General features: G+C 36.6%; 1 protein-coding gene across 1 annotated transcript in view; it reads left to right on the top strand.

Moving 5' to 3' along the window:
- The window catches only part of LOC140342585 (coagulation factor XIII B chain-like), a 38,326-nt gene extending 31,542 nt beyond the window's left edge, over positions 1-6,784 (top strand). The window contains exons 9-11 of the mRNA XM_072428824.1: positions 288-497; positions 1,857-2,039; positions 3,326-6,784. Of these exons, the coding sequence (XP_072284925.1) occupies positions 288-497; positions 1,857-2,039; positions 3,326-3,543 (611 nt within the window). The 3' untranslated portion in view covers positions 3,544-6,784. The remainder of the gene's footprint in view (positions 1-287; positions 498-1,856; positions 2,040-3,325) is intronic.
- Positions 6,785-12,816: the final 6,032 nt, after the last annotated feature.

Genomic DNA, 12,816 nt, shown 5'->3' with positions numbered 1-12,816 from the left:
CTTTTGGAAAATTGTGCATAACAAATAGTAGTTTAACCTCCCGACCGTTAAGCCCGACCTTCGTACGGGATAAAAAAAGTTGCTCTTTTCGTTAAGCCCGAGATTTGTAACGCCCAGGTGGTTAAATATGTATGTTGAATTTTTTCCTATGTGTAAGTAGGTGTGTTTATATTTTTCTTGCCTAGATAAGAAGGAATGTGTTGTCACATTATTATTTTCATGAAACAGTTTTCCTTCATCTTTTCCCAGTTTGTGACATATAACCATATTCTATGTATGTATTTCAGCTCCCTGTACCGTCAGAACCACTGATATGTTACTAAACAGAATACAATTAAAATACAAACTTGACCAAGATAAAACAAAGGAAGTATACTCTTTGCATTTAGATAACACAACATTTGAGTGTGCACCTGGATATACTATAACTAATGTAAGAAGTATGAGGACTCAGTGCTTAGATGGTGTAATGAAATACCCAAAATGCATAAAGGAAGGTGAGTAGCAGGTGTAGTAAAAGCTTTGATTATATTATCTCTGCTGCTAATTTTATATTAACAGTATAAACAGTATACTAAACACATTCTGAACATTGACAGTTCCCCTTTACTAGCAAAATATAGAATTTGCAGGTTGTTTTTTTTGCCCTTAAAAAAATACTGTACCAGTTATGTCTTTGCTGGTAGTACTTTATTATCCAAAAAAATCCTCACTGTTTCACTACATACATAGCAAAGTAAGCATCTATTCTGCCAATGTAAAAGAATGTTTATGTTCTACCCATGTGAGAGTGGGTATCCTCCAGATATGTCTCCCCCCAAAAACATACTTGGTATTGATGGTCAGACTCGATTCTGATCTGGATTTCATGTTTTCCAAGCTTGGATCAGCTTGAATTTTACCAATCCAAGTTCCAAGCCAAGCTTAATTTTGCCTTTGCATGAAATCAGCCAATGATAGGCAGCCACATAAACATGCCTTTTTCGTGGGCTGATTTTAGCTCAGGTGGACACAGAACACAGCAACAAAGGATGACATTTTTTGGACCGTGCCACAGTTAGGGTCAATAGTTAGGGTCAATTTGCAGAAAGCTTTAGAAATAGCTAGGCAATGAAAAACCAAACAAAAAAATAAATACAGGGTTTGCCACTATTTACAGCTACTGTGCTGTAGTAGGTTTGGTGAAGTTTTTAAGAAGGACTAGAAAAAAAAACATAAGAAGGGCCATAGAATACACCTTTTACACTGACATTGACAATTTCTATTACTACTAATTGATGTAATTGAGGAAGTAAAAAAGGTAACAAGAGGCTTATACCTCGCAGCCATGCTTTGCCCCTTTGTGGACTGGCTAGTTTATTTATCAGTTCAGTCATAGTAGGGAGCTGCAAACAGTGAATGTGATGTATTACCAAGAAGCTAACTAACCTGGTGGTTAGTTAGTTATCACAACACAAACTGTTGAATTATAAATCCAATCCAATAATGCACCTGTTAGGGATCTACAGTTTCATAGTTAAAAAAATAATAATTTGCACATTGCAGTGTAACAGATGTACTCTTTGTTGTCATTTTTCCTTGGCTTTGGTTCTCCTTATTATCTGTTTTTGGCATTCCGAGCTCTTGAAAGAGGGAAACATTTAGGATCATTATTGGAAGGTGTATTTAAACTAACAAAAGTCACCTGAGCACATGATCATCAATAACACATGCTATAGGCGTTCTACCACCATTGCTGTGAGTGGCTTTAAGGTCTGGTACAATGACAAATTTAGAATTCTTGTTGGCGGTAAGTGAAAAGAATATTGTATCAGTTAATTTATTCAGTCAAAAGCATGATCTATGTTTCGTGTTAGGTTCTGGAAGAAGCTGTGGTCCGCCACCAACAATCAAGTATGGAGAAGTTCTTAATATATTAGAGACCAGCTATGAGTCGGGCTCTACTGTGAAGTATAAGTGTGCACAATTGTATGTTCTTGAAGGGAATACATTTATTACATGTAGAGATGGAACCTGGGAAGAAGAACCAACATGTCGAGGTAAAATGATTGTTTCTGTTTTTAGGGTAGGGTTCTTTAACACTTTTTTTTAACACTCTTTTACCAAGATCATGGACTAAAGTAAAATAGTAGGCTAAACAACATATACAAAAGACAAATAACAAGATATACAAAATTATCAAGTTCAGCCTTATGAATAACTAAGCCAAAACATTTTTACTTACAATTTTGCATACAGTATGGACATTTTATAATGTTTGCTGTTTGATTCTCTGTGAGAGAAATTTGTCCTTACTACTTGTCCTGCTAACACAGTTTTACCAGACAAGTAGAAGAAATCTACAACAGGCACACAGCAAGAAAAAAGGTAATTCAAGGTAATTCATTCCCTCCACCTACTTTACTAAAGATACATATTTAAGTTCTATCTGTGATACTGCTGAGAGTTTCCCTTACTTACTATCTGGTTAAACATTGTCAACAGAACAGAACCTCTCTAAGAGGCCTCAGATAGCAGTGATTACCAGACAAGGGTTCCATTCCTTCATTATTATATTATTAAAATATATTGTTGGTTGGATGTATACTGAAATAATGAAGAGATATTATCCTCCAACTGGGAAGCATTGGAAGCAGATAGGAAGTCCCAAGTGAGACAGTAAATTCCTGTGACTTGCACCTAAGCTTTATTGCCCGAGTAATTCTCAATTAAAGGTAAGGAAAAGGCTACCATACTTGGAATCTAGAACTATGTTGTCAGAATGTTAATCTAGCCCAAGTGTTAGGAGAGCCTGTTGTTTGCTGCTGTATATGGTCTAATCACCTGCCTGGTCCTCAGCTAAGCTTAAAGTAAGAATGTTACCTTTTAGACAAGTGCCAGATTCCGGCCCCCTATATGTGCCCAGGTACATATGCATATAGATGATCAGACGTCTATGGAAATGTATTCAGGATGAGACATCAACGGCAGGAGACTCATCAAACCACATAAGATAATAGGTAGCAGGCAGGATCAAAGCCAGGATGAGCAAAGGTCAGTAACCCCAAGCCAAGTCCTAGAGAAAATGCAGTAGCATAGACAGAATAAGAGGGAGTGTCAGCATAGGCGGAGGTGAAAAGTGAATAATTTGATAAATATAATTACCATAATCCATAAGAAAAACATATTTCCATATGTGTCATTTCACAGTTTGGATGACTTTATTATTAATGTACAATATACATTATCAAATCAGCCCCAATGTTGGAAAACAACATTCATGTAAAATGATAAAGAAATGGTGTGAGGATATTCTTTTAAATCAATCTGTTTAACTTATTTGCAGTTCCTTGTACGATATCCTCCGCCACTATGTTGGAAAACAACATTCGTTTGAAGTATAAACTTGGAGAAGATAAAGCAATGAAAATATATGTTCCACACTTAGATTATGTGTCCTTCGAGTGTGTGCTAGGATATAATATACCTGATCCAGAACAACTGAGAACCCAATGCTTGAATGGGGAAATAACAAGCCCAAAATGCTCATGGTATCGTGAGTAACAATATCATTATCTGCAATCATAAACAGAGGCATTAGGAAAATCTGTTTATTTAGAAAATTAGCAAGACCTACAGTTACTGGGAGTGTATATATTGGAATGTTTAATATAGCTGGAATATATATTCCAACATTTTAACTGAGATGGATAAAAGATCACCCCCTGTATCGTTAAATCGTTAAATCGTATCGTTAAACCACATTTTGTTTAATTTATAGCCTTGAGTCGCCTGGAATACTTCTCTACCAACCTATTACCTATTATTTGCCTACTCCTCTTTACTGGATTTTTTAAGCTCAGAAAAATTGGGTGGTGACTTTTGGTGGACTGCAATATTTAATCACTTCACATATTTTCAATAGCGTTTTAGTCTGGACTCTGACCTGGCCACACAAGGACACACAACCACTTGACCCCAAAATCTTCCAGAAGCATTTTGGCAAAGTTAAATTGAGACTAATGTGTTTTTTTTTTAAAGTTTTTTTTTTTGTGCCTACCATGCAAGCAACATTTGTAAAGAATGTGATGTTTCTGTAGCATGCACAAAAGTACCACTCTTTGCCATAAATTCTTGTAACCGTTTCATAGTTGCCATACGCCTCTTCATAGTTTTTATGACCAGTTTACTTTTTGCTCTTCCATCCAAATTTGGAAGGATGGCCTGATCCAGGAAGAGCCCTAGTAGTACCAAAACCTTTCCCGTTCCTAACTATAGACAATACTGTGCTCATAGTGATTGATAAAGCTTTTGACAAAGTTTGATATCCATCTCCTAACTTGTGTCTGTCCACCACTTTGTCCCTTAGATATTCTGATATTGTCTTGCCCCTCACAGATGATTGTTTGCTTTCACCTACACAATCAAGCACTGGAATACCCCAGTAATACCTATTTTATAATGAACTAATCAAAATCATTGTAATTCATCAAAAGTGGAAGTCAGTTATGAGGCTTGGTGTGCAATGAAAAGGGGATTTCCACCTTGAGTTTACAAATATTTTTTTTAGGTAGGGTTGATCTGCTATCCATCTCAGTTATTATGTTTTTTTTTCTGAACCGTTTCTGCTATATCCTTTACTTGGAGTTGCATAGAGCAGTGGTGCCCAAACATTGAGATTTATCTCAATGTCAACAGGGCTGCTGTTGACATTGAGATAAAACTTGCAGACCACAGTGCAAACAAACATTAAAGATGTTTAAAACTAGAATTGTTTTAATTTAAATTGAGATTAAATTGAAATGTTTCTAGTTAATGTAACGTACATGCACCAAGTAAAAGTTATGACAAATCAAGAATTTCTGCACTCACCATTTAATGCTCATTTTATTAATGCAACATTTTAATAATGACAGATACAAAACTAAAGCTATCATACAGTGCCGACTAGTCATTTATTGCTCCCCACTTACTGTTCCTGTACCAAAGAGCAGAAACTATACCATACAATGCATCCTGTCAGTTTTAGGGGGCTGCTAACCTTCTTTGTACCCCGAAATCTCCAAAATACTTCCAGCGAAATGCAATTCATATGACAGATAGCCAAGGGGGACATGTTCCTACTACAACATCTTCAGGTCCCTACATCTCCCCGTTCCTGAGAAATTAGGGTTCACAGAAGGTAAGTGGCCAGCTATTTGTAACAGGCACCCTAGCAGAGCAGCCGCTCAATCTGTTACACCACAGCATTAGCAAATTTACCTCCAGGCGGCACTGAGCGGTACTGAGTGTCACCCCCTAGGCAGGATTCAATTATATGAAAAATCGGTAACCGCACAACAACCTCACCACCAGTCTAAATGCAGCTTTAAAATTTTGTGAGTGAGCAAGTATATATTTGAGGCACCAAAGCACATGAATTGGCAATACTCTAATGCTCATTGCCATGCCCGGGGGTCCTTAAAATGCAAACTCAATTTGGGGATCTTGATGTTGAAATAGCACTCCCTTAATGTGAAAAATGCAAAAAAAATGTGATATTTGGTTTACTTACAACTCTCAAGGTCCCATGAGTACCCTATAAATTTTACATTTCTATGACAATTGCTGTGGGAGATTTGAAAGTTTATATATGGGGATAAGGACAGCTGCATGGACACAGATAGAGCTCTCATGCTGCTGCAGCTAGGATTATCTCACAGTACAGGTGGGCAGGGAGCGGCCACAGCTGATTGCCAGGCCTAAAATACACGTCTACTCTCAGGGATCTCACATTGATCATGTTCAGGAAGCTCCCTCTCCTGGTAGCACAATCTCAAAGAGAAACAAAGGATATGCACGCACCTCATCCTCCGCAAAACATCATCCCCCCTATGAGGCCCGTGGGCCATAGGTTGGGCACCCTTGGCACAGAGTTAATGCAGCTGGAAGCTAGAAAGATCATTGTGTGTGTATCTTCTTTTCAGATGTGATTATTGAAAGGGGATATTTTTTCTATAAATAAAGCACTGAATTTGACATTCACTTAGAATTATATTGTCTACTGTAGTTTTTCTTTTCTAGCCTACACCATCAAATGACCTCAATTTTCCTATCTAGAAGGTTACCAACTTTTTTTCTGGTCAATAGATTATTTTATTTTCGCTATGGTTCTGATTTTAAATAGGACTGATATACATGTGTTTTTTATATCTATCCCTTGGTTATTTTATTGCTATTTTAAAGTTATTTTACTTTTGTAAGTGTTTTAAATCCATGTGTTATGCTTTGTATGGTTTTATTATTCTGAAAGTATAATAACACGTTTACAATAAACCATCGAACAAACTGAGTGTTTTTTTTTTATTATTATTTTGAGTAAGTGAACAAAGTTTTTTGTTTGGAACATATAAACAGCAACTTTCAGTAAACAAAGAAAAAATACCATTCACCCTTCTAGGTTTTTTTCCCTCCACAAACAGTCTAGTAGGCCCTGCATCGTCCCTTTATTTTCTGAAGTGGACTGGACACCGAGCGCCTCCATCTTCTTTCTTCTTGCAGATCGATCAAATTGAGATCGGGCATGAGCAGAACACCCAGCCTCTTGGGATATGTGATTGTTAGAAATAATCATAATTTTACATTCAAAATATAGTTAGAGAATGTATGAACAAGATCATGGAAAGATAATTGAAGAGCTGTATACTTATGGCAGCCAACCAGTGGTCCGTGGACCACCAGAAATTTGGAAACTATTTGCAATGTTTATGTTTTATTATCAATTAAACAAAAATATTAATTCTAATAAATTCTTATATTCTGAATGACAATTTTAGCCTTTATTTTGCAATTCACACACTGTACTGGAGACAGAAAAACAAGGGAGGCGCAGCATGACGTCAGTCTAGTCTTAAGTTTTATGAGGCAACCATTGTCGAGCCGTACGCTTCAGTATTGTTTCCACCATTACAGCTCGTCCAATACCAGTTTTTATCCCATTGTTTTATTTTATTTGTTTATTTCACATATGCTGTTTTAGGTAAGTATGACTTTAACTGTGTATTTTTTTTAATTGTTGTATTTAATGGCATTAAATAGTGCGACTTTGATAACTTTAATTTCTTGTTTGGTTTCTTTTCCTGGAGTTATTAAGAACCAAATAATGGTTTCTTTTCCTGGCTAATTAAGAACCAAAGGTGCAGACTGAGGTTTCCTGGAGGCTACAGCTTAGTATTTGTGGCTTTTTCTATAAAATAAAAAAATTGTAAGTATGTATGTATGTGTGTATGTTCCAGCATCACTTGAAAACGCATGGAGACAATTAAACCAAAGTTGCTATACATATGACTGTGACTCATGTGAGTGCACCAGTCATCTTTGTACAGCGCCGTGCTATATGTCAGAGCTATATTTGGATGTATGTATATATGACATTACTAGGAAATGCATGGAGACATTTAAACCAAACTTGCTAGACATATGACACCGCTGATCTTTGCACAGCGCTGTGGTATATGTCAGAGGTATATAAATGTATATTAATAGTGTGTGACTGGTGGGGGGACATTAGAGTGTCAGCTCCTCTGTACATAGACTGATAGGTCTACCCAAGTGTTTCATTGTACAGCACTATGGTATATGTTAGAGCTAAATAAATATATATATAAATATATATAAAATTGGATGCATGTATGTGTGTATATATGTATGTATGTTCCACCATCACTTGAAAAAGCATGGAGACATTTCAACCAAACCTGCTATACATATGACTGAGACGCATGTGATTGCACCCATCATCTTTGTACAGCACTGTGGTAAATGTCAGAGGTATATTTGCATGTATGTGTGTATGTATTGCTCAGTGACAGTGTGCCTTTTGCCTATATTTTTACAATTTCCTTTTTTTGGACTCTTTTACAAATTTTTGGCCTGTAATAATGCCTTCGAGAAAACGTAAGAGCAATCAAAGGCAAAGAAATGAAACAACATTTTCCTGTATAATATAGGATTGCAATAAATAAATACCCAGGCAATGCCGGGTAATCAGCTAGTTTTCTATAAAAAGGACTTTCACAGCAGTAAACTCTTTGCTTAAAAGTGTCTGAAAGGAACTGGTTGTTCTAAATCGAACCACAAGTAAGGTTAAGTTTTTTCAGAAGAAATGAAATGGTTACAAAGAAATGGTTACAACCCTTGTTCTGTTTTTCTTTGCTGTCTGCAGAACAGGACATGAGAATCAATCCCATCAAAATAAGTAAAAGTGTTGGCTCTCAATACGTATTCTGTGTGCAGAAAATATATATGATGATTTGCATGCAGTCATTGATAATACAGAAAAGGAGGGTGGTATTATGGTGAAATGGGATCAGCAGCCATATGTGAACCATCCTTGGAGGATCTGCGTGTTACACGTGGCTCTGGCAGTTCAAAAGACCAACCAACTTGTGTAGGTGAGGGCCACAATAGAACCAGCATACTAAGTATTGATACGATCATATCTAATACCAGCATGTATAACTGTACAGTATAGACTTGAATATAGACCAATCTGAATATAAATCAAGGTAACTACTACTAAAAACAAGAAAACTACATTGACTCTAATATAAACCTAGGGTACAAAATGCAGCTGTTACTGCTAACATTCAAAATAGTAATCAGCTAAAATACAAATAAAATGAATGTGAATAAATACATTCATGGTGTGTTCTTCAAAACACCTATTTAAATAGGGAAAAATTAAAATCACATGGGCTCATATGATGAGTCGCTTTCTCTTCTTCTTTTGTGTAATAATGTTGACCACCAGTAGATGACACTGTTTCCTCATGTAAAGACAAACTAAGTCAAACTAAGGCAAGAGTTTGTTATACATCTCACACAAGGACACAGCACCATCTAGTGGTGTGACCTAAGTACAAACCAAGTTTTTTTTTTCTAATGGCAGTTTTCAAAAAAATAAAAATACTGGTTTGTATTTAGGTTTATAACGTATGTCAATTTCCTCCTTTTTAAATAGTTGTTTTGTATGTCAGTATGCTGCAGATCATGGTTTGTTCACATGCTGGTGTGAATTCTTTTAACTTATTCAAAAGGTCAGTAAGGTCTCTTGAGCCACCTTACTAAAAACACACTTATGCATTCTCTAGTCTGAAAATAAAAGGCGCCAGAAACCAACATATTTAGTTTTTATAGTAACCGAGCAATTAAAAGCACAATTCTGGAAAAAAACTGAATTATGAAGCAAAATAGATGAATTCAGGAATGGTATTGTTACACCAAACCCCATAGTTTTATACAATACCTGCACTTGTAGATCCTCACATTGGCATTTGCCATTTATTAAAGTGCTATCTGGGTGGATATGGCAACATAATGCCATGTGAAGTTTAGCCTCTCTTTTCTGTCATTTAGCATCTCCTTACTTCTGGGACCCTCACTCATTTATTCTCATTTCCCTACTATAAAACTGTTCTTACAACTTTCTTTTTAAAAGTTCAGCATATTATCTTTATCTATGTTCCCTTAATTTTCCCTTATGCTGTTGATATGAATTCAACATCATAGTTCTATTCATGACTGTACTGTGCTGTGAGTTCAGGGCAAAATGGGGACACATCCCTAAGTGTCGGGCAAATGGGACCCTGCACTTACAGATAGTGTTGGATTTCATTTAACCCCTATGTAATCACAAATAATATAATAAATGATGACTTCCTTGCTGAGGACTTTGTACCACATGTTAAAATCTGCAATGCCACCTACAAAGCACTGCTTTACATCAAAGTCACCCCCACACTTGTCCTGTTCCTGACCAATACCAATAAACGGGTCTTATGTTCTTGCTGGAACTTGTTTAAAGTAATTTGGGTCTCGTTGATCTGCAAAATCACTTTTCCTGTTGAAGAACTCCAACTTACGTATGTGCTTGTCCATTCTTGGAAAGGATCACTGTTTAGGGTGAAATGTATATGTCCATTGTTAAGTGCAAAAGTTAAATTATAATTGTGTTTTTCACTGATGGCTATAGAAAACAGGCAATATATAGTGAGCAACCTCCATGAATACCTAACTTTAATGCAGACCGTTGCTTCTATAAATGGGACAGGTTTGTTAAACAATGGAGGTGTTTGATGGCTCACAGAATGTAAATATATTGTCATCCATGTCTAAAACAAAAAAGAAGCTACATATTCTGGGTAGGGTTAAGGTTTGCATTAGGGTAAAGGTTGAGGAATATATTTTAAGTCTTTTAAACAGAGGTGCAAACTGTGACATGGAGCATGTAACATATGTTGCGAGATTAGTTGGGAAAGCAATTTGTTAAACTATACTCAGTTTTATGGTACTAGAGGATTCACAAGCCTCTTGTACCAGCCTACTCACATTCATAGGGCTACAATCAGATTACTTTCACCATTGTGATAGATTGTAATTGTTTAGGTATTTGGAAGATTTTTATCAGTTGAGAAATGAATGAGAAATGTAATTGAAATAGCTATATTGCTGAACATTTACTGTTGGACACCTCTGGATAAGTCTGTATGCTATTTTTTAGGCCAGTCTTTCCTAACCAGGGTTCCTTAAATGTTTGTCAGAAGTTCTTCGAACTGTGACACATTGACCTCCCATTTAATGATGCCTACATAGTTCTGGATCCAACACCTCTTGGTAGAGCCAGCTGCATGATTATAATAATGTTTTTAGGTGTCTATACAGGTAGTCTTCTAGCTACCACTAAGGCTGGGCATTCTTTCCACTATCTTTCAATTAGACTTTTTTTCCCCATTGACAATTCTTGTTTTTTAGGGGTTCCCTCAGACCTGAAATTTATTTCAAGTGTTCCTTTAGGAAGAAAAAAGGACGAGAAAGGCTGCTTTAGGCAAATCATAACAGGCAATTTCCTCATTTCTATTTTTCAAGTAAAATATTTTTCCCAATCTGTATCATTATTAAACATTTTATATACTTAGAACGTAAAATTTTTAGTTGGCTTACCTTATGTTGAATAACAGGTATAGCATGTTTATGTATTTTTGTTTTTGTCCTTTTATTTTGCCTGCTGGATTTCGAGATGAGTTGTAAAATTATGTCTGGTATAAATGTAGTAAGATATTTTCTCCTGATATGGATTACTACAAGAAACCTGATCATGATGCAATCATAACTTCTTCTTTTTTTCATGGACTCTTAAAGAAGAAGTCCCCATTTAACAATGACCTTTGCTGTGTTTTTATACTATAAAAGATAACACAAAAGGGAACCTTCCACTAAAACTCAAGGTCAGCACACTTGTGTTTCCAAATCAGCTACTATAAGTATTTAAATATATAGTATAAAAATTATAGCTGAAAATAAAGAAGTTGGGATTTTTTTTTTACCTTTTAGCCCTCTCCAACATGTGGTACCTAAGCATGGATGACATCACCATACTTCAGGAAGGATTTTCGTGGAGTGTAGAGCAGATAAAAACTTGTCAAATGCCATTTCTGCAATGGACTAGAATGTGTTCCCCTGAGATTAAACCTTGGTTATATTCAACAGGAATCTTCACAGAAAGACAGTGGCATCATGCTCAGGTCTAGGCCTTCTGCAAGCAGCCCACATCTTTTCCATGTTGCATGCCTGTCATATCAACAGCTGGCGTATCATAAGTGCCAACCAACATGTGGCTGGGGGTTTCTAAATATTGCCTCCACAACAGAACCAGCCTACAGGGTAGAGATGGGATTACATGTAGTACCGGTGTAATTAGCTGGTATGATGCCTTTCTGAATAGCTGTTTTTGTAGAGGTTCAGTAATGGGTGATAATTTGGTTAGGACTGAAAAAGTAAGGTTCAGTAAAGGCTGCTGTTATTATTAGCCAACCTTATGCTAATATCACCCAAAAATGTTTGGTATCTTAATATTTGACAAGTTCTCTAAAAAGACACCTTGGTCTGCACAAATTAACTTGCCAAAATTGAGGTAAATTACCCCTTCTAAAATATGTAACTTCTGCCAGGGGCAAAGTTATGCTGTTTCCTCCCTTGACTGTAGTGAGGAGGACCAAGGTTGCCGGGCAACCCAGCAAGCTGAGTTGCTTGTATGCAGTATTTTAAGCTCCTCCCCCTGGAGAGAAGCCTGTGGTGAGGGACAGGACAAGTTTATAGCCTGAGGGGCAATTCAGAGGTTTAAACTCCTCAGGGTGGAGGTTGGTGCTGACAGAGAGAATATCTGCCAGCCATATCTTGCTTTCTATCTTTGCTCCTAAATATTAATAAAGAAATGTGAAAACTCTGTAGGCCCATTAGAAGCACTGCACCTCCTGCATTTTGTCAAAGAGCCTATAAGGATGTATGGAGCAAAAAGCACAGCAGAATATGTGGGGCCAACAACACTGTGGGGACTGACCATTCCAGTCCAGTCAGTACCTGCAGCTCAGTTTACATCACAGCATATTTTATTGCAAAACAAACAACATCATAATTATTAGTTTTAGTCTCAGCTGGGTACAGGTGAATGAAGCTCAGCACTCTTCCTGTCGTGGAAGTCTGCTGCTGGGTGAAAAGGCTGACTACTGACAGCATACTAAATAGTTCCAGCATACTAAAAGTAAAAAGTTCCTAAACTCTCAAAATGTAGATTGTCAGCTCTAATTTTACTCTTCTTACCAGTTCCAACGTGCACTGACAATTTTTTACAATTTCATACAACACTTTTTGGTCTACACCTAGCCCCTGATTCATCAATAAAATCCGCGCATAGATTAGGATAACAAACAAAACAACAGCCCCTCCAAGAAAAGAAAAAGACAAAAGGAAAAAGCAAGTTAAAACACACCCTTATATATGCTCAAACTTAAGCGCACAGGT

This window comes from Pyxicephalus adspersus, chromosome 12 (genome assembly GCF_032062135.1).
Source record: "Pyxicephalus adspersus chromosome 12, UCB_Pads_2.0, whole genome shotgun sequence".
Lineage (NCBI taxonomy): Eukaryota > Metazoa > Chordata > Amphibia > Anura > Pyxicephalidae > Pyxicephalus > Pyxicephalus adspersus.
This window is presented reverse-complemented; position numbering and strand designations above follow the sequence as displayed.